General features: G+C 45.3%; 1 protein-coding gene across 3 annotated transcripts in view; it reads right to left on the reverse strand.

Annotated features, from left to right (window-relative positions):
• Positions 1–27,042, reverse strand: part of NDEL1 (nudE neurodevelopment protein 1 like 1) — a 69,849-nt gene that overhangs the window by 33,478 nt on the left and 9,329 nt on the right. For 2 of the 3 annotated variants that reach the window (XM_055089862.1, XM_055089861.1), the window contains exons 1-3: positions 9,791–9,951; positions 1,927–2,024; positions 120–273 (exon numbers count right to left, since the gene is read on the reverse strand). In XM_055089862.1, coding sequence (XP_054945837.1) covers positions 120–273; positions 1,927–2,012 — 240 coding nt within the window. In that variant the 5' untranslated portion in view covers positions 2,013–2,024; positions 9,791–9,951. Of the gene's footprint in view, positions 1–119; positions 274–1,926; positions 2,025–9,790; positions 9,952–27,042 lie in introns of those variants that run through there. The other variant, XM_055089860.1, reaches the window with a different exon arrangement.

A 27,042-nucleotide genomic window follows, 5' to 3' on the forward strand; every position in this document is an offset into this window, starting at 1 on the left:
CGCAACGGGAGAGGCCACAGCAGAGGGAGGCCCGCATACCACAAAAAAAAAAAAAAAATGTATTTCTCATTTTAATAAAACCCAGCAAATGAGACACCAGCTTTTATTGCCACAATTACCTTTAATGCTTCCACTTCATACTTCAGTCTTTGGTTATCAGCTTGCAAGTCTCTATTTCTTTGTTCAGCCTGTACTAACTGTGCCTCCAACTCTGCTTCTAATTCTCTGCTTCCTTCCTGGAATTCAACTAGCTCATCCCGAGCTTCCTGGAAGCTAATCAGAAACAAAGCGGGAAAGATCAGTTATAGTAGGAAGCATAAGGATCACCCCGAAGATGATTATATATCAATTCAATAATTTTTGCCTGAACGTTAAGCTACCATAAAATATACTAAACAATAAAGGCCATCTATTTTGCATCTCTTTCTCTATATTCAGGGTTCAATGAAAATAAGTTAAAAGCCTCAAAAGGATTCATTTTTTATACACTCACCCCTTTCTTATTTAACATATTGATAAAGAAGCACATATTACAATCCACAAATTAGTTTAACGTTTAGATTTTTTTCAATATAATTCGTTTCCTCTGTATTTCTATTATTTAATTTTATGCGTTTAAAAATGTTATTCTGAGAAGGGGTCCATAGGCTTTCCCCAGCCTATGAAGGCACCTATGGCACAAAAAGACTAAGAACCCCTGCCACAGACACACACTTTCCATATCCACTAGCACAGTACAGTAACCGGCTTCAGCAATAACAGTGAAATAGCAATAAAAGGTTTGACGGGACTTCCGTGGTGGCGCAGTGGTTAAGAATCCGCCTGCCAATGCAGGGGACAAGGGTTCAAGCCCTGGTCCGGGAAGATCCCACATGCCGCAGAGCACCTAAGCCCGTGCGCCACGACTACCGAGTCTGCGCTCTAGAGCCCACGAGCCACAACTACGGAAGACCGTGAGCCTAGAGCCCGTGCTCCGCAACAAGACAAGCCACCGCTATGAGAAGCCCGCGCACAGCAATGAAGACCCAATGCAGCCCGAAAAAAAAAAAAGGTTTGATAAGTCTTACTGAACTGTTAACCAAAGTTGGAAGATGTATATATATTTTAGAAAGATTTCATTTTAAAAAGAAATTTAAGATAAGTTTTGGTACTTAAAAGGTTATCTACAAGTTTTCCCAACTAATTGAAATGACTGAGATTTTATAAAATGCTCCATATACCCCTGAAGCTCTTGTCCCTCCCTCAAAGCTTTGCTGGCTCCAGACACTGATAACACCTGCCTGAAGAAAGTCTACCCTATGAAGCCCTAGAGAGCTTATCAGAATCTCCAAAAGACCAAAATGATGAGGCAGAATCTGTACACCGAGCAGGCCAAAGATGGCCAAGAGCAGTAATAAGCTTTATAAAAGGAGGTAGACTACCAGGAGAAATCACAAATGACAGTTTTCTTACTATTTTAATAATTTGAGTAATATAAGGATTTATGTCATTTTTATATTATTTAAATACAAGCAATGTTATGACTATTTCTAGATTCCCAATCCTATATCAGAAACTCTAAATTTAGCTTTGTTAAAAAAAAGGCACAGGGCTTCCCTGGTGGCGCAGTGGTTGGGGGTCCGCCTGCCGATGCGGGGGACGCGGGTTCGTGCCCCGGTCCGGGAGGATCCCGCATGCCGCGGAGCGGCTGGGTCCGTGAGCCGTGGCCACTGGGCCTGTGCGTCTGGAGCCTGTGCTCCGCAATGGGAGAGGCCGCGCGGCTGGGTCCGTGAGCCGTGGCCGCTGGGCCTGTGCGTCTGGAGCCTGTGCTCCGCAATGGGAGAGGCCGCAGCGGTGAGAGGCCCGCGTACCACAAAAAAAAGGCACAAACTAGAGATTATGTATTCCAAAGCCCTCTCCTATTTTTAGGATGCTTTTCAACATTACCTTTGTTTATACTTCAAGGAAAGCTCCTTCCAATAAGCAGTTTCCTCCTTTAAACTTGAAAAATCTGGTATATCTTCACCATCCATGGTCAAGAAAGCCTGTGAAATAATAAAGACGAAAATAAATTAACAGAGAACATAGGAATCTTAGTAAAAGTATAAAGTCTGGGACGACACTAAATCTGCAGCATTTTGGAGGGAGTCAAACATGAAAGATTCTAAGAGCAGTTAACTCTTCATTACAATAAGCTCAGGCACCTAAATCACTTCACTGCCCCACTCACAGGGACCACCAGCATTGTGGACGGGGTCAGGAGAGGAGATGAACAAAGTCACGGAAGCCACGTGAAGCGCTTCTGGTGGCAGCACTAGGTTCTGGGGAGTTGACCCCACAGAATCATCCTGCAGCTGGCTCACAGAGAACTGATCTCCTGGGAATCAGGTGACAGAAAGCAAGCTTACTGTCAGAGTTGCTACTGCTGCGTGCCCTTCTCTGTTGTACAATTGCTTCAAAACACCTGCTTGAAACCTTTGATGCCAGGTAGCCATTCGAGGAGATCAGGGACCACATTCCCAATAATTTACTATCATTACATTTTTAAAAATTTCCTGTTAATTATCTTTTAAGTCCCAAGCTTCCTCCATAAATCCACTAATTCTCCAACTTCAATGTTCTTTCACCTTGGTTCTTCTCCCAAGGCTTTCAGAGTGGGTTAAAAAATATCTATTTAGTTAACCTTGCATTTAGACTGACTACCTAAAATTCCCAACTGACTGTCAGGCCCAATGGAATACCAAAGACGTTGGGCTTGTCCTAGGTTCACACCTAGGTGTTTCAGTCTTACCTCCTACAACCCTCTCCCCAAGCATCCTACTTTATATTCCAGCAATACTGTTCAAAATTGTCTTAACGCACCATTCTGCTTCAGGTCTGGATATTTTCCCTACCTGGAATGGCTCTCCTTCCTTGTGCATTTAGAAAGCTCCTATTTATCCTTTAAAACCTAGCTGTCAGAAATCATTTCCTGTCCTCACCCAGACAGCACTAAAATCTCCCAATCTCTTGGCCCCCATGAATATGCTTTCATGCATATATTTACCACATAATAATGCATTTGCTTACACCTCCCCCTATTAGGCTGTGTATTATTCTTACTGATTTCAACCCCAGCACATTGCCTGCACAACAGCAGATATTCAATAATATTTATTAAATTAAACCAAAATTGATTCAACCTAATCCATACTGGGTAGCAAGAATTCAAGGCCAGCTTTAAAAGTAAATTAATAGGGACTTCTCTGGTGGAGCAGTGGTTAAGAATCCGCCTGCCAATGCAGGGGACACGGGTTCGAGCCCTGGTCCGATCCCACATGCCGCGGAGCAACGAAGCCCATGTGCCACAACTACTGAGCCTGCACTCTAGAGCCCGTGAACCACAACTACTGAGCCTGCGCACACCGCAACTACTGAAGCCTGTGCACCTAGGGCCCGTGCTCCGCAACGAGAAGCCATCTCACCGCATCGAAGAGTAGCCCCCTTTCGCTGCAACTAGAGAAAGCCCGCACACAGCAATGAAGACCCAGAGCAGCCAAAAATAAATTTAAGAAGTAAATTAAAACTTGAAGTTGTAGAGAATATGGAATTCATCCAGCAGGACCCACTACTCACAAATGTTTAGAAAAGACATGGACAAGAACAAATACAGAACTTAAACTTGAGGGTAGGTATACCAAAGAGACACAAGAATGGCTTCTAGTTGAATAAAATTAAAATGTAACTATCAATATATACATTTAGTGTAATGCTTTTGCGGCCTACTGTGACTTCTTCCGGTTTTAGTCAAGTCTTTCCTGACCACATCGTCTATTATTCCTTTTGGCATATTAGTCAATCTTCTAATTAACTTAAATTACCAATCAGCCTACGAGTTCTCTGAAAAGAGATGGTCCTTGACATACTTGGCTTCTCTTCCTGGCACTAAGCACAGCACTTTGCTCAGAGAAAGTACATAGCGCTTACATATGTTTACTAAGTACCTACAATGTGTCAGACATCATTAAGTGCTGGATAAACATTCAGTGGACCAAATGCACCCTCCCCTAATCTTATTACCCCTAAACTGGCACACTTTTGTCTGTTCTTCTACTCTTGAAGATACCATTATAGCATGACAGCATACTAAAATGTAAAACCCACAAAGTTAGCAGTCCTGCTGAGACTGGGTTCTAGGGTTCCCACTCTGCCATTAAATTCCTTAATGGCAATTAAGCAATCTGCTTAATCTCTTAAAGTCTCAGTTTTTTCATCTAATAAGGGTTTGGACTATACTAGCTGATCTGTTTCTTCAAGTATGTATACTGGTTAGTAAATAATACTGATTAATTTTATAATCCCATCTCTTCATCAAAGTTCCCAATTCCTACTCAATTTCCCCAGATGTAGGGATAATCTTGTTTGTAACTGTAATTTAATTTGTAGTAAGGTGTGAATGAAGATGAGGCTAATCCAGTAGCAAGAGGTTTATTTGCATCTCAGAAGAGTATCCAGAGCAGTTAAGGGCATCACCACGTGGTATCAAAAACCCCTCAGACTCATTGCCTAAGTCTCCTTGACAACCCAGCTGAAGATATAATTACAGGACACATGAGAGAAGCGCCTCAGGGTGAGGCAACAATCATTGTGTCCCTTGAATGCTCTACATAAGGTCTTTTCCCAAAATGCAAAAAAAAAAAAAAAAAAAAAAAAATTAATTACATTTGAAATCTATGAATCCAGCCGTAAAGAAGCTCCTGGGTGCTGGTCCTCAAATCTGGAGAGAAACATTTGCCACTGGAACACTGGCAACCATGTATCAATGTGCAGCTCAAATATTCAGTTTCTCATACACAATCAATAAATTATGGTTTTGCAAAATGTTATGAAGATCTAAGGGACACAAGAAGCAAAGTTCTGCTGCTACTTACTCTATTTTAAACAAGAAGTATTTGAAGAGCTTCGATGAAAGGTTGTGTCTCTCCAGGTAGTTTCCAAGGGCAGGACCTGTGTCTTACTTATAAATCCTTTCTGCCTCACCGAGAACATGGAACACCGTAGAAGTCTGATATTTGAATCTGACTTATAATCTTTTTTTTTTCCTATTATTCCCTCTTTGCTTTCAAAGTACTGCTTTCCTTTATTAATATTGAAATTCCTATTTCAGAAATGGTGTAAGCCAAAAGATGTGTGGGCAGTTTATTTCTACCTCACAACACACCACCATATATTAAATCATGATTATAAAACCTATCATTCTCGGCTAGACAAAATTATCAGTCTGAGGCAGGCCAAGCCACATTCACAGTCACTTATAAAGCTCAGCATAGGCTCCACATCACAGAATAGGGAGCTGCTGGGACTTACTGGGGAGAGCCTTGGTGATAACTGCTGCACACTAGCTACCTAAAATAATCACTGTCCAGCCCTTAATTCTTAAACATAAATGGACAACCAAGAACCACCAGACAAATGAGAAAAGCCAGCAGCATGAGGAAGAAAACCCTAGGACCTACTGAACCTAGAGGAAACAGGTAATTCAGGAAATGAGAGAACTCTTCTCATACAAGAACTCAGGAGGGTTACCTCCCACACATCTCCTGAGACAGCTACAAAAGAGAGAACAACAAGACCTGGACAGCACAGGCTACAGGAAATAGTGGCTCCAACCCAGGATTGCAAAGAAGAAACATCCCAAGATGAAGCCTAGTCCATCACGCCCCGAGAGTCACTCAGTCCAGATGGAAAAAGGAGGAATCCCATAACAGACACCGTGACTGGGAAGCTGGATAAATCTGAGGTTATGATAAAAGGACATCACTCTTGTGTCAACAAGAAAAAAAAAGCAAGTTGGAAACGCCAGAGAAATCAAAACACAGTATATTTGGTCTTAAATTTACCATACATTTAGTGTGTTGCTCCCTTTAAAGATTCTAGGATTTGGTAAACAAGTCTGTATTCTTTTTTAAGCCCTAATTCTGTAGACTTTGATGATAATACCTCTCAGCCTTGGTCTTCTCAAAGTGAATATTTCTTGTCCTTTTAGCTTTGTATTCACTTGGCAGCCATCTGGATCCCTTAAATATTTTTGTCGTCTTGCTTGGAATTCTCTAGATTACATACATGCCTTTCTGGAGTTCAGTGACTGATGCTACTTCAGCATGTCAACATTTTATTCGCAGGTAGGATACTTTTACAGTTTCCAGTACTCCTTCTGTTACTATGCAGTATTTGATGATTCTGGCGATTGGTCCATGGGCCAAGGTCCTTATGGAAGTTCATAATGACTACTAGATGCCTCTCTTGGCATCTAACATTTACTTGAATGTATTTGAATGTGGAGCCAACCCTTCTACAAATAGGGTTAGGGTTGTTTTTATCTACAAATGTTATCGTTCACATGCCCAGTTTGAAACTTTTCTGTGTGAGGCTGTTTTTCATTGCTGTTGTTGACCCATTTATACAGTATCAAAGGACCTACAGCTGTTTTTACTTTGAAGAGTGCTTAGCTAAGTAGTGTTCCCTGAGGAACCTCACTGTTTACACCTCTGGGTATACTATAAAGTGTCCATTTGTCCCTGTTTTTTTGGTTCTTGAATAGGGCCGTATTCTTAATACAACTACCAATTTTTCCATCAGTGTCCCCTGGCAACTCAGGTTTTAAATAGCCTTTCGTGAGAAACTTCTTGAGAATCTAATTCTATTTCTTGTATTTTCCTTGTCCAACTACTTAGCTCAGTGTCAAATAATTCTAGCCAAATTATTTTAGTATGTGTTTTTATTTCACACTCGCTTCTGTTTTCTCGCTGAATCTTACGTGAATTGAACGTAGACTCAATTTTTCTAATTAACAGGCTACTTTTACAAGTCACTTATTGGTCCCTCAAACAGTAATCCATGCCAGAAGCCTTTTACTAAAATGACCGTCAGCTTTTCCAAACAAACCAATTAAAAACACTTAAGAGGGTAACAAGTGGTAAGAGCAGCACAGCATAGCAGTTAAGAGCCCAGACCCTGGAGCCAAACTGCCCAGGATGGAATCAGAGTCCTCTACTCACTACTTGACCTTGGGCAGGTTACTTAACCACTCAGTGACCCACTTCCTCACCTGTAAAATGGGGATAATAATTAAAATAGGGTAGTTATGAAGATTAAGCGTGTTAACATCTGAAAGTACTTAGTACCGAGTCTGGCACAGTAAACGCAGCATAAATTTCATTTTTTTATTTGGTTGCGCCGGGTCTTAGTTGCGTCGTTAAATTATTTTTAAAAACTGGCCGTTCAGTTGCAGACCTCTGAAGTATAACCACAAAATAAATGTGCTTCAGAATTTAAAACATACAAATGATTCCTTAAAATTAATCACTTCTGGAAGCTATGTGCATATTTCAGTGATACCACCATTATTGAAAACATTTCTAAAACCTCTTCTGGAATAGCCTTGAAGAACCAGATTAAAAAATAAACAAAAAGTTCTTTCTTTGTGGTCATACCTCATTTCTACTGCCTAACTGGTATTATCCAGCTTTATCACTCTAATTTTATTCACGAGACTTAGCCTTTACAGAAATTGGATTTTTTACAAATAACAAAAATTTGCTACCACTGCAGATATTCAGAAGACCTTCTCAGGGGCTATAAAGACAATCTGTTCATTTTGCTTCAAGTTACAGCAGGGGGATGTGTTCACTGTGTTATCTGAAACTATGTAACTGGAGATATTAGACTACAGAAAGTTAGTCAATACAGAAAACTATACTGCTACCAAAAAAAGAAAAAGCTTTACTGACACATCTACAATCTTCTGAAGCTGAAATGAAAGTAGATAATTATATACTCTTCCCCACTACCCAAATCTTCCCTCAGTACCGTGTCCCATACAGATGGAGTGTGAACCCCAGAAGTATGACAACTTCTACATGGGGCATTATCATACTGTATGTGACCTTAGCAACTGACAAATCAACTCATTTGGGTATAAAACTGCCTGTCCCACCCAAATGCTATATTTACAAAGAAACTACTCTTTGTGCAATGCTAAGAAAATCTATTTTATATGACATTGTCTCCTTGTTAATAGTTGCAGAATGGACTAGTGAGACTAGAAGAGTTCTTCTGGAACTCACAATAGATAATAGATACCTTTTTACCAAAATTCTTCTACTCCCAAAGGTGACACGTACAGAATTTTAAACTTTTCAAAGTCAATCATAAATATGGTCTCCCCTTTGGTCCTATCAAACTTCTTTTTCTACCTTATGAAGTGCTCAGAAACTTACGTCAGAAGTAATTTTAAGCTTGAGTAACCAAATTTATCCCAGTATGACTTAAAATGAGAATAAGTTTTGGAGATGTCACAAAAGCAATCTAAGTTTTTACTGAGGCTTCTACTTAAGTGCTCCCCATCCAATTTCAATTTATTTAATTTAAAAAGCCAAAGCAGAACAAAAAACAACCGCTTCATAAGATTTCTATCTGGACCCAGTCAACTTCAACCAGGGCTAACCAAAGGTTTTTTTGTTGTTGTTGTTCCTTCTGATCTGATTTTAAATAATAACTTTAATAAAGATTCAGAGGAGATATCTTAGTTCCCCTTTATTCTCTTCAACACATAACTTAATGCTGCATTTTACCCCCACCAACTTCATGACTTAGCAAAGCCATTACCCTGTTTCATAAATGGATTAAAAGCAACACAATTTATCAGACAAATTAGCCAGCAACCATGACCAAGTACCAGCGTAGGATTTCTCTCACAACTGAGTAGCAGTTCTTATCCTAGGTAGGTCTGCTCAAAAATATTTGAACACATCTCCTACTAGCTTCTGGTATATTTTTGGCAAGTCAAATTTTCTACTTTGCTTTCTAGCTGAGAAGGGTATAAAAATCCCTTCACACAAAAAGAAATCGTCACAAAAAGAAACCAGAACTCCAAGCCGGGAGACGTAAATCCTGAACCAAGCGAAACCACTCACCGGCTCGTAGAATCCACAGTGGAAATCACTTAAGCCCCCACCCCATCTGGTCTCAATTTCCCCATCCGTCAAATGGCGAGAAGAGAATCAGGCACAGCCACTAACCAGGTGATGAGGTTCAAAGGAGATAGCGAGAGTGTTCTGAAACGAGTAAAGGCGCTACAGAAATGTAACGAAATTATCAGGAATGGAAGAACCCTCATTTCCTTGGCAAAACGTAAAGAGTTACTTCGTTGCTTACCAACCAAAAAAAAAAAGAAAGAAAGGCCAGCACAAGCAACCCGCACCCGTTTGGTGACACTTTTCTGAACTCCAAGAGGGGTGATGAGCAGTTCGGGACAGGCAGTCACGGGAATGCCACCGGAGCCCAAGGTGGGCTGCTTCCGCTCTGGCCCCCCGCAGGAGAGAAGCGAGGGGAGTTCAAAATCCAACCCGGCTCCGAACCACCCTCCCACCTGAAGGGATGGGGGAGGGGCGGCGGAGGAGGATGGCTGAGCTGCCGCCGCCACCTCCCACGGAGCCGCTCCTTGCGCCACCAGTGCCCGGGCCCACGGTGCCACGTCCCAGCCTTCGTCCCCGTCATCCCTCACCCCACCCGCGGACGCGGGCACATCCTAGGGAGACCGCCCGGCTCGCTCCCTTCCAGGCGCCCCGGTGGGCCAAACCGCGGACTAGGGCGGGAAGGGGCAGTTAGAGCGGTTGCAACAATCACCGCCGGACTCGTCGCCCCGGAACCCGGGCCCGGCCCGGCGGGGCCTCGGACACAGCCCCCGGGCTGGCAGGCTCCCCGGGGACAGGCCTCGGAGCCGCCGGCTCGGCCCGGCGCCCTCGGGAGCGGCCCCGCACCACAGGCTCACCTCCAATGTGTCAAAAGTGCATGTTCGCCGCCGCTCGACCGACGTCTCCTCTCCGCTGGCCTGGCCAGGCCCGCCCAGCCGCTCAGCTCCGCTCCCCTCCGCAGCCTTGAGCTCCACTCCGCGAACCTCCGCGCCCGGCTCCTCCCCGACACGTCAGAGGGTGCCTGGGTGTCCGAGGCCATTCTGTGACGCACGGGGGCGGGGCTCTGAGCATGCGCGCGGGGGCGGCCTGGGCGGGACTGCGGCGAGAATGGTGTCACGGGGGGCCGGGCCGGGCCCGGCACGCTGACGTCAAGGTGGCGGCGGCCTTCTGCGCCGGTGTTCTGGGCCCCACTGAGTGTCGTTTGCGACCTTCGTGGTTCCCCAAAAAGGCTCTACGTTCGGGAAGGTGGCATAACTGTGGATGACAACCTGCCTCCCGGTTTTCAGCCATCAAGTCCTCCAAGTGTCTGTTTCAGTGTTCCCGTTTATAAGACGAACCTCGGCTCAGATTTCATCTCCGAGTCCACCTCGACCACCCAATTCAGGCGTATTCTAGCCCCCTCATCACTCCCTCTCACAAAGACCTCTGTTGTTTCTGCGGCAGTCCCACTAGCTGAAATTTTATACTACTTCTTGTCTTCCTCTAGTAAAATGTTAAGTTCCATGAGAACGGAGCCTCATTCCTTTTTTATCCCTTCAGATAGCTTGGTCCCAGGCACAAAGTGGGAGCTCACATATTTGCTGAATGAATGATTGGACTCGTTCAGGGCACCGAGGGAATATAAATATTTCCACTTGTATATTTTATATATCTAAGCGTATATTTATTCATGTAAATATGCGTGTGTATGTGTTTTCATTCCCTTGGGCCCCCAACTAATGGAATCCATTTTATTTATACATATTCCCCCCCATAATACTTGGAGAAGGGGGGGGCGAGATAGAGGAGGATGGGCAACTGCTTAGGGAGTGAAAACTTGAAGAAATAGAGCTGTTTTTAAAACAATTTTAGGAATTTTTGCTGTGTAATGTATAACATAATTCTCTCTGATGTCAGTGCTCTTGGGATTGGGTTTGTGAGGTTTCTGGACACAGTGATGTGTAAGGTCTCAAGGTGAGAACAAGGTGAGCCTGGGAGGTCCAGTTATATTTTTGAGGGCATGGACATAAACAGGAGCAGTGCAAGACAGATTCTAAGAGGTATCCAAATCAATGAAAAGCAAAGAAGTAATTAATGGGATTGTGGGAAGGATGGCACCTCGAACTAGACTCTGAAAAGATCATGATAATAATAATAATGAGTAGTTCACTTTTGTTGTGCCATTTGTATGTACTGGCAATTGTGCTAAATGCTTGGTTTGCATAATTTAATTCTCACAATGACCCCATGAGATAGGTGCTGTTATTCCCAGTCTACCAGAGAGGAGACCAAGACCCAGTAAGATGAGGTCGCCCAAGGTCACTTAACTAGAAAAAAGAGGACTCAAGGTTCAAACCCACCTAGTCTGGATTATCTAACTCGAGAAACCACACTATTAACCACTACTCTACTGCCACTCAAGAAAGGGGACTATTAATAACGACCACTTTTTGGGCTAGAGCCCTGTGCTAAGAGCTTTACATACACTTCCTCCCAAGCAGCTTGTGAGGCTAAAATTATTACATGCATTTTATATACTGGAAAACTGAGGCCCGGGGAGCTGAGGTTTAAACCCAAGCAGGCCTTAGTGCAAGCCCAGTGACCTGGGACATCAATGGAAGCCTGTGACCTCATCCACCAGGGCACAGCTTCAGCCAGGAAAGCAGAGCCCCAGAGGTGATGAGCAGGGAGGCCTTCCTGTGCATCTGGTGCCAAGAAGGAACAGTCCCACCCCAAGAGCAAATAAAGGCTGCAGCTCTGGTCCCTGCCAAGTCCTGGGAAACACACTGAGTCACCTAATGGCAGGCCAGGCCCTGCAGAAAACGTGGGCATCATCTTCCAGGCCACCACCCCTCCCACCCAGCCTGGACCAGAACTGGTATTTGTCAGGACTAGTGTGTTGGTCCCATCTTAATGAATGGCCTTTGCTTGGCAGGGCTCTCAGAGGTATCAAAGCCCTGTACTGATCTCCCTCCTCTGTGTTGGTGGAGTTTTCTCCAAAGTGACAGCAACCTGTGCCCCACTCCCTGCTTCCAGTTTGTCCATCCCGGAAAAATAAAGTGGAGGTAAAGAGGGAAGGCAGCCTCTAAGGGGAACAGAAGTTACAATCAGCTTTGTGAAGGTGGAAAGGTGAGTGAGGGTTGCCCACACTCTGCCTTCATAAACCATTAGGAAGGGGTTTGCTGAGGCATGGGTCCCAATCCAAGGTGTTTCTTGGATCAAGCCAAGGTGGCCAATGTCACAGTCCCTGAGAGCAGCCCATCTTCCCTACCACAAACTCCGAGACCCGGGAAACAGAGGCCAGGTTCCAACGCTGGAAGAGGAGGGATTGACCAGCAGCCTCAGGAGAGGTCTGGACACTAACACAGACTCCAGCCAATGAGAATGTGGACTCCGGCCACTTCACACACTCACAAAAGGTGATGCGGTGCACACAGGCCTGCCGTGAAAACTCTGAGGAGGTGGGGCATGTGAAGCTAGTGAATCGGGAGCAGACACCTCAGACTCAAAGGTTTGATTCGGTCTGACCTCCATATCTCTTTGGACAACTGTTTTCTGCTGAGCTATAGGAGCATCCGTCAGGCTGGGCAAGGGACTCCCAAAGGCCGGCTAGTTACTGATGGCCTGCTGGATACGTCCACGAGATTCCCATCACCACCTCCAGCTCTTCGTGTCTAAACCTCAAACAGATTCTCCATTTGCCACAGCTGAAATCTCCAGAAAGGGTTTCACGTTTCTGCCGATGGTGTCATTACTCCCCTAGTCACAAAGGCACAAAAGCCTCGTCAACTCACCCTTCATCATCCCCTTCCCCAGCTTTCACTTCACTCACGTGAAATGAAATCGGAAAGACTTTCCATTCATAAACTCTCAAATACATTTCCAGTCATCTGCCCCTGAATCTCCCCAGTCCAAAGTATCCCTTCCCGAACTTCTCTCCCTCAAATTTCTTGTTCCAGCCCTGCAGTGCACACTGCCATCAGAGTAACCTTTCTCAAATCCCACTGTGTACAGAGCATTACTGGCAACAAACCTTGTTTTGGCGTCCTATTGCCTTTGTGATAAAATACAAACTACGAAGTCTGGCATTCAAGGTCCTCCCAAAGCAACTCCAACCCACTTCTGTCTCCGTCCTGCAGTTTACCTAGCTGGGTCTAATCAGACCTTCCACTGTGTACCCCAAATGGACAATTCCCTTCCTCTCTGGGCCTTTTATTGACTTCCACTGCCCGATACACTACAGCTGCTCCCTAGGGCCAGCCTGCATTCTTCTCTGCCTTTTGAAGTCTCACTCATTGCTACCTCTTCCAGGAAGCCTTCCCTGATACCTAAAGCCCAAAGGGAGTGCTCCTTCCTCTCAGGAGGAAGGAACTATGTAGAGCCCTGCACAGTTCACAGGAGACTTACTGAACACGGCCTTTTGGTCATAGAGTTGTCTGACCTCCCCCAAGGAACCAAAGCTCACTGAGCACAGGAATAATGCTGATTGTCCTAATATCTGCCAGCAACAGGCACTAAGCAAACACTCATTTAACATGCTTCAATGAAAGTGAGAGAGGGAATTCCCTGGCAGTCCAATGGTTAGGACTCGGCGCTTTCACTGCCAGAGCCTGGGTTCTATCCCTGATTGGGGAACTGAGATCCTGCAAGCCACACAGTGCAGCAGGTGAGAGAATGAATCAATGGTTTGGTGGCAATAACTCCAAATGCAAGACTGACAGCACTGGGCTTCCCTGGTGGCGCAGTGGTTGAGAGTCCGCCTGCCGATGCAGGGGACGCGGGTTCATGCCCCGGTCCGGGAAGATCCCACATGCCGCGGGTCGCAACAGTGAGAGGCCCGCGTACCGCAAAAAAAAAAAAAAAAAAAAAAAATTAAATACATTTGAAATCTATGAATCCAGCCGTAAAGAAGCTCCTGGGTGCTGGTCCTCAAATCTGGAGAGAAACATTTGCCACTGGAACACTGGCAACCATGTATCAATGTGCAGCTCAAATATTCAGTTTCTCATACACAATCAATAAATTATGGTTTTGCAAAATGTTATGAAGATCTAAGGGACACAAGAAGCAAAGTTCTGCTGCTACTTACTCTATTTTAAACAAGAAGTATTTGAAGAGCTTCGATGAAAGGTTGTGTCTCTCCAGGTAGTTTCCAAGGGCAGGACCTGTGTCTTACTTATAAATCCTTTCTGCCTCACCGAGAACATGGAACACCGTAGAAGTCTGATATTTGAATCTGACTTATAATCTTTTTTTTTTCCTATTATTCCCTCTTTGCTTTCAAAGTACTGCTTTCCTTTATTAATATTGAAATTCCTATTTCAGAAATGGTGTAAGCCAAAAGATGTGTGGGCAGTTTATTTCTACCTCACAACACACCACCATATATTAAATCATGATTATAAAACCTATCATTCTCGGCTAGACAAAATTATCAGTCTGAGGCAGGCCAAGCCACATTCACAGTCACTTATAAAGCTCAGCATAGGCTCCACATCACAGAATAGGGAGCTGCTGGGACTTACTGGGGAGAGCCTTGGTGATAACTGCTGCACACTAGCTACCTAAAATAATCACTGTCCAGCCCTTAATTCTTAAACATAAATGGACAACCAAGAACCACCAGACAAATGAGAAAAGCCAGCAGCATGAGGAAGAAAACCCTAGGACCTACTGAACCTAGAGGAAACAGGTAATTCAGGAAATGAGAGAACTCTTCTCATACAAGAACTCAGGAGGGTTACCTCCCACACATCTCCTGAGACAGCTACAAAAGAAAGAACAACAAGACCTGGACAGCACAGGCTACAGGAAATAGTGGCTCCAACCCAGGATTGCAAAGAAGAAACATCCCAAGATGAAGCCTAGTCCATCACGCCCCGAGAGTCACTCAGTCCAGATGGAAAAAGGAGGAATCCCATAACAGACACCGTGACTGGGAAGCTGGATAAATCTGAGGTTATGATAAAAGGACATCACTCTTGTGTCAACAAGAAAAAAAAAGCAAGTTGGAAACGCCAGAGAAATCAAAACACAGTATATTTGGTCTTAAATTTACCATACATTTAGTGTGTTGCTCCCTTTAAAGATTCTAGGATTTGGTAAACAAGTCTGTATTCTTTTTTAGGCCCTAATTCTGTAGACTTTGATGATAATACCTCTCAGCCTTGGTCTTCTCAAAGTGAATATTTCTTGTCCTTTTAGCTTTGTATTCACTTGGCAGCCATCTGGATCCCTTAAATATTTTTGTCGTCTTGCTTGGAATTCTCTAGATTACATACATGCCTTTCTGGAGTTCAGTGACTGATGCTACTTCAGCATGTCAACATTTTATTCGCAGGTAGGATACTTTTACAGTTTCCAGTACTCCTTCTGTTACTATGCAGTATTTGATGATTCTGGCGATTGGTCCATGGGCCAAGGTCCTTATGGAAGTTCATAATGACTACTAGATGCCTCTCTTGGCATCTAACATTTACTTGAATGTATTTGAATGTGGAGCCAACCCTTCTACAAATAGGGTTAGGGTTGTTTTTATCTACAAATGTTATCGTTCACATGCCCAGTTTGAAACTTTTCTGTGTGAGGCTGTTTTTCATTGCTGTTGTTGACCCATTTATACAGTATCAAAGGACCTACAGCTGTTTTTACTTTGAAGAGTGCTTAGCTAAGTAGTGTTCCCTGAGGAACCTCACTGTTTACACCTCTGGGTATACTATAAAGTGTCCATTTGTCCCTGTTTTTTTGGTTCTTGAATAGGGCCGTATTCTTAATACAACTACCAATTTTTCCATCAGTGTCCCCTGGCAACTCAGGTTTTAAATAGCCTTTCGTGAGAAACTTCTTGAGAATCTAATTCTATTTCTTGTATTTTCCTTGTCCAACTACTTAGCTCAGTGTCAAATAATTCTAGCCAAATTATTTTAGTATGTGTTTTTATTTCACACTCGCTTCTGTTTTCTCGCTGAATCTTACGTGAATTGAACGTAGACTCAATTTTTCTAATTAACAGGCTACTTTTACAAGTCACTTATTGGTCCCTCAAACAGTAATCCATGCCAGAAGCCTTTTACTAAAATGACCGTCAGCTTTTCCAAACAAACCAATTAAAAACACTTAAGAGGGTAACAAGTGGTAAGAGCAGCACAGCATAGCAGTTAAGAGCCCAGACCCTGGAGCCAAACTGCCCAGGATGGAATCAGAGTCCTCTACTCACTACTTGACCTTGGGCAGGTTACTTAACCACTCAGTGACCCACTTCCTCACCTGTAAAATGGGGATAATAATTAAAATAGGGTAGTTATGAAGATTAAGCGTGTTAACATCTGAAAGTACTTAGTACCGAGTCTGGCACAGTAAACGCAGCATAAATTTCATTTTTTTATTTGGTTGCACCGGGTCTTAGTTGCGTCGTTAAATTATTTTTAAAAACTGGCCGTTCAGTTGCAGACCTCTGAAGTATAACCACAAAATAAATGTGCTTCAGAATTTAAAACATACAAATGATTCCTTAAAATTAATCACTTCTGGAAGCTATGTGCATATTTCAGTGATACCACCATTATTGAAAACATTTCTAAAACCTCTTCTGGAATAGCCTTGAAGAACCAGATTAAAAAATAAACAAAAAGTTCTTTCTTTGTGGTCATACCTCATTTCTACTGCCTAACTGGTATTATCCAGCTTTATCACTCTAATTTTATTCACGAGACTTAGCCTTTACAGAAATTGGATTTTTTACAAATAACAAAAATTTGCTACCACTGCAGATATTCAGAAGACCTTCTCAGGGGCTATAAAGACAATCTGTTCATTTTGCTTCAAGTTACAGCAGGGGGATGTGTTCACTGTGTTATCTGAAACTATGTAACTGGAGATATTAGACTACAGAAAGTTAGTCAATACAGAAAACTATACTGCTACCAAAAAAAGAAAAAGCTTTACTGACACATCTACAATCTTCTGAAGCTGAAATGAAAGTAGATAATTATATACTCTTCCCCACTACCCAAATCTTCCCTCAGTACCGTGTCCCATACAGATGGAGTGTGAACCCCAGAAGTATGACAACTTCTACATGGGGCATTATCATACTGTATGTGACCTTAGCAACTGACAAATCAACTCATTTGGGTATAAAACTGCCTGTCCCACCCAAATGCTATATTTACAAAGAAACTACTCTTTGTGCAATGCTAAGAAAATCTATTTTATATGACATTGTCTCCTTGTTAATAGTTGCAGAATGGACTAGTGAGACTAGAAGAGTTCTTCTGGAACTCACAATAGATAATAGATACCTTTTTACCAAAATTCTTCTACTCCCAAAGGTGACACGTACAGAATTTTAAACTTTTCAAAGTCAATCATAAATATGGTCTCCCCTTTGGTCCTATCAAACTTCTTTTTCTACCTTATGAAGTGCTCAGAAACTTACGTCAGAAGTAATTTTAAGCTTGAGTAACCAAATTTATCCCAGTATGACTTAAAATGAGAATAAGTTTTGGAGATGTCACAAAAGCAATCTAAGTTTTTACTGAGGCTTCTACTTAAGTGCTCCCCATCCAATTTCAATTTATTTAATTTAAAAAGCCAAAGCAGAACAAAAAACAACCGCTTCATAAGATTTCTATCTGGACCCAGTCAACTTCAACCAGGGCTAACCAAAGGTTTTTTTGTTGTTGTTGTTCCTTCTGATCTGATTTTAAATAATAACTTTAATAAAGATTCAGAGGAGATATCTTAGTTCCCCTTTATTCTCTTCAACACATAACTTAATGCTGCATTTTACCCCCACCAACTTCATGACTTAGCAAAGCCATTACCCTGTTTCATAAATGGATTAAAAGCAACACAATTTATCAGACAAATTAGCCAGCAACCATGACCAAGTACCAGCGTAGGATTTCTCTCACAACTGAATAGCAGTTCTTATCCTAGGTAGGTCTGCTCAAAAATATTTGAACACATCTCCTACTAGCTTCTGGTATATTTTTGGCAAGTCAAATTTTCTACTTTGCTTTCTAGCTGAGAAGGGTATAAAAATCCCTTCACACAAAAAGAAATCGTCACAAAAAGAAACCAGAACTCCAAGCCGGGAGACGTAAATCCTGAACCAAGCGAAACCACTCACCGGCTCGTAGAATCCACAGTGGAAATCACTTAAGCCCCCACCCCATCTGGTCTCAATTTCCCCATCCGTCAAATGGCGAGAAGAGAATCAGGCACAGCCACTAACCAGGTGATGAGGTTCAAAGGAGATAGCGAGAGTGTTCTGAAACGAGTAAAGGCGCTACAGAAATGTAACGAAATTATCAGGAATGGAAGAACCCTCATTTCCTTGGCAAAACGTAAAGAGTTACTTCGTTGCTTACCAACCAAAAAAAAAAAGAAAGGCCAGCACAAGCAACCCGCACCCGTTTGGTGACACTTTTCTGAACTCCAAGAGGGGTGATGAGCAGTTCGGGACAGGCAGTCACGGGAATGCCACCGGAGCCCAAGGTGGGCTGCTTCCGCTCTGGCCCCCCGCAGGAGAGAAGCGAGGGGAGTTCAAAATCCAACCCGGCTCCGAACCACCCTCCCAGCTGAAGGGATGGGGGAGGGGCGGCGGAGGAGGATGGCTGAGCTGCCGCCGCCACCTCCAACGGAGCCGCTCCTTGCGCCACCAGTGCCCGGGCCCACGGTGCCACGTCCCAGCCTTCGTCCCCGTCATCCCTCACCCCACCCGCGGACGCGGGCACATCCTAGGGAGACCGCCCGGCTCGCTCCCTTCCAGGCGCCCCGGTGGGCCAAACCGCGGACTAGGGCGGGAAGGGGCAGTTAGAGCGGTTGCAACAATCACCGCCGGACTCGTCGCCCCGGAACCCGGGCCCGGCCCGGCGGGGCCTCGGACACAGCCCCCGGGCTGGCAGGCTCCCCGGGGACAGGCCTCGGAGCCGCCGGCTCGGCCCGGCGCCCTCGGGAGCGGCCCCGCACCACAGGCTCACCTCCAATGTGTCAAAAGTGCATGTTCGCCGCCGCTCGACCGACGTCTCCTCTCCGCTGGCCTGGCCAGGCCCGCCCAGCCGCTCAGCTCCGCTCCCCTCCGCAGCCTTGAGCTCCACTCCGCGAACCTCCGCGCCCGGCTCCTCCCCGACACGTCAGAGGGTGCCTGGGTGTCCGAGGCCATTCTGTGACGCACGGGGGCGGGGCTCTGAGCATGCGCGCGGGGGCGGCCTGGGCGGGACTGCGGCGAGAATGGTGTCACGGGGGGCCGGGCCGGGCCCGGCACGCTGACGTCAAGGTGGCGGCGGCCTTCTGCGCCGGTGTTCTGGGCCCCACTGAGTGTCGTTTGCGACCTTCGTGGTTCCCCAAAAAGGCTCTACGTTCGGGAAGGTGGCATAACTGTGGATGACAACCTGCCTCCCGGTTTTCAGCCATCAAGTCCTCCAAGTGTCTGTTTCAGTGTTCCCGTTTATAAGACGAACCTCGGCTCAGATTTCATCTCCGAGTCCACCTCGACCACCCAGTTCAGGCGTATTCTAGCCCCCTCATCACTCCCTCTCACAAAGACCTCTGTTGTTTCTGCGGCAGTCCCACTAGCTGAAATTTTATACTACTTCTTGTCTTCCTCTAGTAAAATGTTAAGTTCCATGAGAACGGAGCCTCATTCCTTTTTTATCCCTTCAGATAGCTTGGTCCCAGGCACAAAGTGGGAGCTCACATATTTGCTGAATGAATGATTGGACTCGTTCAGGGCACCGAGGGAATATAAATATTTCCACTTGTATATTTTATATATCTAAGCGTATATTTATTCATGTAAATATGCGTGTGTATGTGTTTTCATTCCCTTGGGCCCCCAACTAATGGAATCCATTTTATTTATACATATTCCCCCCCATAATACTTGGAGAAGGGGGGGGCGAGATAGAGGAGGATGGGCAACTGCTTAGGGAGTGAAAACTTGAAGAAATAGAGCTGTTTTTAAAACAATTTTAGGAATTTTTGCTGTGTAATGTATAACATAATTCTCTCTGATGTCAGTGCTCTTGGGATTGGGTTTGTGAGGTTTCTGGACACAGTGATGTGTAAGGTCTCAAGGTGAGAACAAGGTGAGCCTGGGAGGTCCAGTTATATTTTTGAGGGCATGGACATAAACAGGAGCAGTGCAAGACAGATTCTAAGAGGTATCCAAATCAATGAAAAGCAAAGAAGTAATTAATGGGATTGTGGGAAGGATGGCACCTCGAACTAGACTCTGAAAAGATCATGATAATAATAATAATGAGTAGTTCACTTTTGTTGTGCCATTTGTATGTACTGGCAATTGTGCTAAATGCTTGGTTTGCATAATTTAATTCTCACAATGACCCCATGAGATAGGTGCTGTTATTCCCAGTCTACCAGAGAGGAGACCAAGACCCAGTAAGATGAGGTCGCCCAAGGTCACTTAACTAGAAAAAAGAGGACTCAAGGTTCAAACCCACCTAGTCTGGATTATCTAACTCGAGAAACCACACTATTAACCACTACTCTACTGCCACTCAAGAAAGGGGACTATTAATAACGACCACTTTTTGGGCTAGAGCCCTGTGCTAAGAGCTTTACATACACTTCCTCCCAAGCAGCTTGTGAGGCTAAAATTATTACATGCATTTTATATACTGGAAAACTGAGGCCCGGGGAGCTGAGGTTTAAACCCAAGCAGGCCTTAGTGCAAGCCCAGTGACCTGGGACATCAATGGAAGCCTGTGACCTCATCCACCAGGGCACAGCTTCAGCCAGGAAAGCAGAGCCCCAGAGGTGATGAGCAGGGAGGCCTTCCTGTGCATCTGGTGCCAAGAAGGAACAGTCCCACCCCAAGAGCAAATAAAGGCTGCAGCTCTGGTCCCTGCCAAGTCCTGGGAAACACACTGAGTCACCTAATGGCAGGCCAGGCCCTGCAGAAAACGTGGGCATCATCTTCCAGGCCACCACCCCTCCCACCCAGCCTGGACCAGAACTGGTATTTGTCAGGACTAGTGTGTTGGTCCCATCTTAATGAATGGCCTTTGCTTGGCAGGGCTCTCAGAGGTATCAAAGCCCTGTACTGATCTCCCTCCTCTGTGTTGGTGGAGTTTTCTCCAAAGTGACAGCAACCTGTGCCCCACTCCCTGCTTCCAGTTTGTCCATCCCGGAAAAATAAAGTGGAGGTAAAGAGGGAAGGCAGCCTCTAAGGGGAACAGAAGTTACAATCAGCTTTGTGAAGGTGGAAAGGTGAGTGAGGGTTGCCCACACTCTGCCTTCATAAACCATTAGGAAGGGGTTTGCTGAGGCATGGGTCCCAATCCAAGGTGTTTCTTGGATCAAGCCAAGGTGGCCAATGTCACAGTCCCTGAGAGCAGCCCATCTTCCCTACCACAAACTCCGAGACCCGGGAAACAGAGGCCAGGTTCCAACGCTGGAAGAGGAGGGATTGACCAGCAGCCTCAGGAGAGGTCTGGACACTAACACAGACTCCAGCCAATGAGAATGTGGACTCCGGCCACTTCACACACTCACAAAAGGTGATGCGGTGCACACAGGCCTGCCGTGAAAACTCTGAGGAGGTGGGGCATGTGAAGCTAGTGAATCGGGAGCAGACACCTCAGACTCAAAGGTTTGATTCGGTCTGACCTCCATATCTCTTTGGACAACTGTTTTCTGCTGAGCTATAGGAGCATCCGTCAGGCTGGGCAAGGGACTCCCAAAGGCCGGCTAGTTACTGATGGCCTGCTGGATACGTCCACGAGATTCCCATCACCACCTCCAGCTCTTCGTGTCTAAACCTCAAACAGATTCTCCATTTGCCACAGCTGAAATCTCCAGAAAGGGTTTCACGTTTCTGCCGATGGTGTCATTACTCCCCTAGTCACAAAGGCACAAAAGCCTCGTCAACTCACCCTTCATCATCCCCTTCCCCAGCTTTCACTTCACTCACGTGAAATGAAATCGGAAAGACTTTCCATTCATAAACTCTCAAATACATTTCCAGTCATCTGCCCCTGAATCTCCCCAGTCCAAAGTATCCCTTCCCGAACTTCTCTCCCTCAAATTTCTTGTTCCAGCCCTGCAGTGCACACTGCCATCAGAGTAACCTTTCTCAAATCCCACTGTGTACAGAGCATTACTGGCAACAAACCTTGTTTTGGCGTCCTATTGCCTTTGTGATAAAATACAAACTACGAAGTCTGGCATTCAAGGTCCTCCCAAAGCAACTCCAACCCACTTCTGTCTCCGTCCTGCAGTTTACCTAGCTGGGTCTAATCAGACCTTCCACTGTGTACCCCAAATGGACAATTCCCTTCCTCTCTGGGCCTTTTATTGACTTCCACTGCCCGATACACTACAGCTGCTCCCTAGGGCCAGCCTGCATTCTTCTCTGCCTTTTGAAGTCTCACTCATTGCTACCTCTTCCAGGAAGCCTTCCCTGATACCTAAAGCCCAAAGGGAGTGCTCCTTCCTCTCAGGAGGAAGGAACTATGTAGAGCCCTGCACAGTTCACAGGAGACTTACTGAACACGGCCTTTTGGTCATAGAGTTGTCTGACCTCCCCCAAGGAACCAAAGCTCACTGAGCACAGGAATAATGCTGATTGTCCTAATATCTGCCAGCAACAGGCACTAAGCAAACACTCATTTAACATGCTTCAATGAAAGTGAGAGAGGGAATTCCCTGGCAGTCCAATGGTTAGGACTCGGCGCTTTCACTGCCAGAGCCTGGGTTCTATCCCTGATTGGGGAACTGAGATCCTGCAAGCCACACAGTGCAGCAGGTGAGAGAATGAATCAATGGTTTGGTGGCAATAACTCCAAATGCAAGACTGACAGCACTGGGCTTCCCTGGTGGCGCAGTGGTTGAGAGTCCGCCTGCCGATGCAGGGGACGCGGGTTCATGCCCCGGTCCGGGAAGATCCCACATGCCGCGGGTCGCAACAGTGAGAGGCCCGCGTACCGCAAAAAAAAAAAAAAAAAAAAAAAAGACTGACAGCACTCTCTGGAAAATGCCCCACATTCTGAGAAAAATTACCATATAGAGAGAAAATTTTCACTGGTCTGAAAGGCTGAACTTAGGTGATGCCAGGTTACAAAGGAACTGGGATTTGGATCATGAGCAGTTACGACTTTTCTCTAGCCCCAAACTTAAAACTCAGTCTATAGGGACTTCCCTGGTGGCACAGTGGTTAAGAATCCACCTGCCAATGCAGGGGACATGGGTTCGAGCCCTGGTCCGGGAAGATTCCACAGGCCGCGGAGCAACTAAGCCCGTGCGCCACAACTACTGAAGCCCGCGAGCCTAGAGTCCGTGCTCCGCAACAAGAGAAGCCACCGCAATGAGAAGCCCGCGCACCGCAACGGAAGAGTAGCCGCCGCTCGCCGCAACTAGAGAAAGCCCGCGCGCAGCAACAAACACCCAATGCAGGCAAAAATAAATAAATACTAAAAGAACTCAGTCTATAGCATCCACAATCTCCAAAGCAACATCTTTTGCTTTTGTAATTTACAATAACTACTAGTTATTGTTGTTTTTTAATTTAAAAAAACTATACACTTGGACCTTGAGGTGAGAAGTGATTTGATAAAGTCTTTCACTCATCAGCTATGGGTTTATAGTGCTTGTTCTGTTCTAGGCCCTGGGGCTTCAACCATATAACTGTAAAAAGCACACCCCACCCCCATGGAGCTCATATTCTAATGGAGAAGACAGTAAGCAAATAGACAAATTTATTTCTGTCAGGTCATGACAAGTACTATAAAGAAACACACCAGGATAAGAGGATAAGGTGTGGCAGGGGCTGCTGCCTGAGGGAAAATAGGGCTTAATGCTCAGGGGAGTCTTCTCTGTAAAACTGTCAAGGCCCTTAAAATAAAGGGCAACAGGGCTTCCCTGGTGGCGCAGTGGTTGCGCGTCCGCCTGCCGATGCAGGGGAACCGGGTTCGCGCCCCGGTCTGGGAAGATTCCCACATGCCGCGGAGCGGCTGGGCCCGTGAGCCATGGCCGCTGGGCCTGCGCGTCCGGAGCCTGTGCTCCGCAACGGGAGAGGCCACAACAGTGAGAGGCCCGCGTACCAAAAAAAATAAATAAATAAATAAATAAAATAAAGGGCAACAGAGATGTGAAATTAAGAACGTAAAAATATGTGCAGATGCCTTAAATAGAGAAGTTTATCTTACTTTCCATCACACTGCCTGGCAGAGAGTAGCCACTCAGTAAGTATTGGCTGAATGAATGACTTGCTAGGTGGTCTACAGAATGCCAGAGCTTTCAACCAGATGGTAAATTTCCTCTTCCAAGATAAGGAATGATAACCAGTTCATGGCTGATTCAAAAATGCCCACTTCTGGGCTTCCCTGGTGGCTCAGTGGTTGAGAATCCGCCTGTCGATGCAGGGGACACGGGTTCGTGCCCCGGTCCGGGAGGATCCCACGTGCCGCGGAGCAGCTGGGCCCGTGAGCCATGGCCGCTGGGCCTGCGTGTCCGGAGCCTGTGCTTCGCAACGGAGAGGCCACAGCAGTGAGAGGTCCGCGTACCGCAAAAAAAAAAAAAAAAAAAAAGCCCACTTCTGTGCACCCCTATGTTCAGAGCAGAGCAGCACTACTCACAATAGCCAAGACATGGAAACCTAAATGTCCATCAACAGATGAAAGGATAAAGAAGATGAAGTATATATATATATATAAAATATACAATGGAATATTACTCAGCCATAAAAAGAATGAAATAATGCCATTTGCAGCAACATGGATGGACCTAGAGGTCCATACTAAGTAAGTCAGAAAGAGAGAGAGAAATATCATATGATATCACTTATATGTGGAATCTAAAATATGACACAAATGAACTTATCTACGAAACAGAAACAGACTCACAGACATAGAGAAGAGACTTGTGGTTGCCAAGGGGGAGGGGGGATGGGGGAGGGAGGATTGTGTGTTTGGGATTAGCAGATGCAAACTATTACACATAGAATGGATTAACAACAAGGTCCTATTGTATAGCACAGGGAACCGTATTCAATATCCTGTGATAAACCATAATGGTTTCATTAAGAATACGAAAAAGGGGGCTTCCCTGGTGGCGTAGTGGTTGGGGGCCCGCCTGCCGATGCAGGGGACACGGGTTCGTGCCCCGGTCCGGGAGGATCCCACATGCCGTGGAGCCTGTGCTCCGCAACGGGAGAGGGCACAGCGGTGAGAGGCCCGCATAACGCAAAAAAAAAAAAAAAAAAAAAAAAAAAGAATACGAAAAAGAATGTGTGTGTGCATATATACACAACTGAATCACTTTTCTGTACAGCAGAAATTAACACAACACCGTAAATCAACTATACTTCAATGAAATAAATTTTTTGTAAATGCCCACTTCTGGTGGGTCCCTAACCCTTGACCCAGCCAGCCATCAAGAGCTCGGCCTAGGGTATCCCTGTACCGAAGGGAAAAGGAAGTTGCATTTGCTGCCTTTATTGTATCTTCAGTAGCTTCTTGAGCAAACGGTGCTCACCAACTACCCAAAGCAACTCAGGCTCCCAAACCTCAGCTCTTCCATAGAATTTGTCCCCTACATTTCAAACTCCAGTTGGCTGTAAGTCAACAGAAAGGCAGAAAGTGGGTACGATGACTTTGTTATGAGGGGTTTTAGGTTCCAAATCTCCTTGCTCTTCCTTCCCTTTCTGTGGTGCCTAAAAATGCAGCCTGCTTCTGGCCCTCACAGGATGCTTCGCCCTCTGAGGGCCTCCAGGTGTAGCTCGCTGACAAGTGGCTCTTGCAGGTGAGAAAAATGAGGACAACTTAGGTAAAGCCTGCAACAACAGGCCTTCCTGCCAGGGTCCCGCCCTGGTTACTGGCAGCAGGAAAGAAAGGGCCCTCGTCCTCATCTGGGGGGCAAACTGAGGTTGCCAGAGTCTCTTTCCCCTATCGATGGACCCGGATATCCTGCCATGCCCCCATGAATCTCTTGGAGCTGCCCCATTTCTTCCCCAGAAGCCTACCTGAACTGTGGACTTCCTCCTGTTCTGGAGCCATCTGCAGCCTCATGGGTTTCCTGGCTTCAGAGCCTCCACTCCCCCAAGCTTCGTTCTTCACTGCCAGCCCTGGCCCCCACCCCCGCCCCTTCATGGTCACTACCCACACCCTAGAGTGACAGCCGCATCCACAGAATAGCATGGCACAACACTGTTAATTGCTAATTTGGTTAACACCTGGCAACCTCAAGGGCTGCTGACATCACACCTACAGTGTGACTGTCCCCAGACAAAAGCTGTATCTGCTCATACACCTTTGCACAGACAAGGTGGCACCAGTTTTGCCTACTCCCAAACCAGTCTAATGAAATGACAGGGCTTAGAAGAAATGGAAGGTTTCTTACCAAACTGAGCTGATTTTCATCAGGCAATTTCAGCCAAATTCCCATTACCAGTAAACCAATGAGTCAAAGTTACCAGGAATGAAAGATCATGAATTCAACCATTAAACAAAATATAATTGAGTGCCTGGCACTGTTCTAGGCCCCCGAGATAGGGCAGGCAACAAAACAAGCTTACAGAAAAGAAGGGAAAGAATGGAAACCGAAAATAGATAAAGAAACATTAGCATGTCAGACAGTTGTAAGTACTGAGGAGGAAAAAAGGAGCCAGGACTTTTCAATATTTTATACTTAGGGTGGCATTTAAGGCAGCACCTGGCGTGTGGTAAGCCCTTAACATTTGTTGAGTGAATAAAAAACTTGCAGAGAATGTTAAGTTGAGTTCTTTTCATTGCTCTCTTCTGCTGCTCCCTCTTTCTCCTTTTTCTTTCTTTCATCAAAGCACTTTTATCATTTAGAACGCTACTAAAAAACTCCCCTATTAAAAAATGAGCAATTGACAAAATTGAAAAACACAGGGGGCTAACAAACATATCACATTCCACCTTGCTCCAAATCAAAACCATTAAAGTAGCACAGCAGAGAAGGGATTCTATATTTCATCCAACAAACATATGAGATTTTTAAAACATCAGACTACAAAGTGGAGACAAGAACACAGAGGAACCAGCACTCTCGTGTACGGTGCGAAGGGGGTGCCCCATGTGTGAGTTTTCCTGGCAGACAGTTTAGTGGCGTGAGCCAGGAACTTACAAATATGCAGCACTTG

This window comes from Physeter macrocephalus, chromosome 14, assembly GCF_002837175.3.
Source record: "Physeter macrocephalus isolate SW-GA chromosome 14, ASM283717v5, whole genome shotgun sequence".
Lineage (NCBI taxonomy): Eukaryota > Metazoa > Chordata > Mammalia > Artiodactyla > Physeteridae > Physeter > Physeter macrocephalus.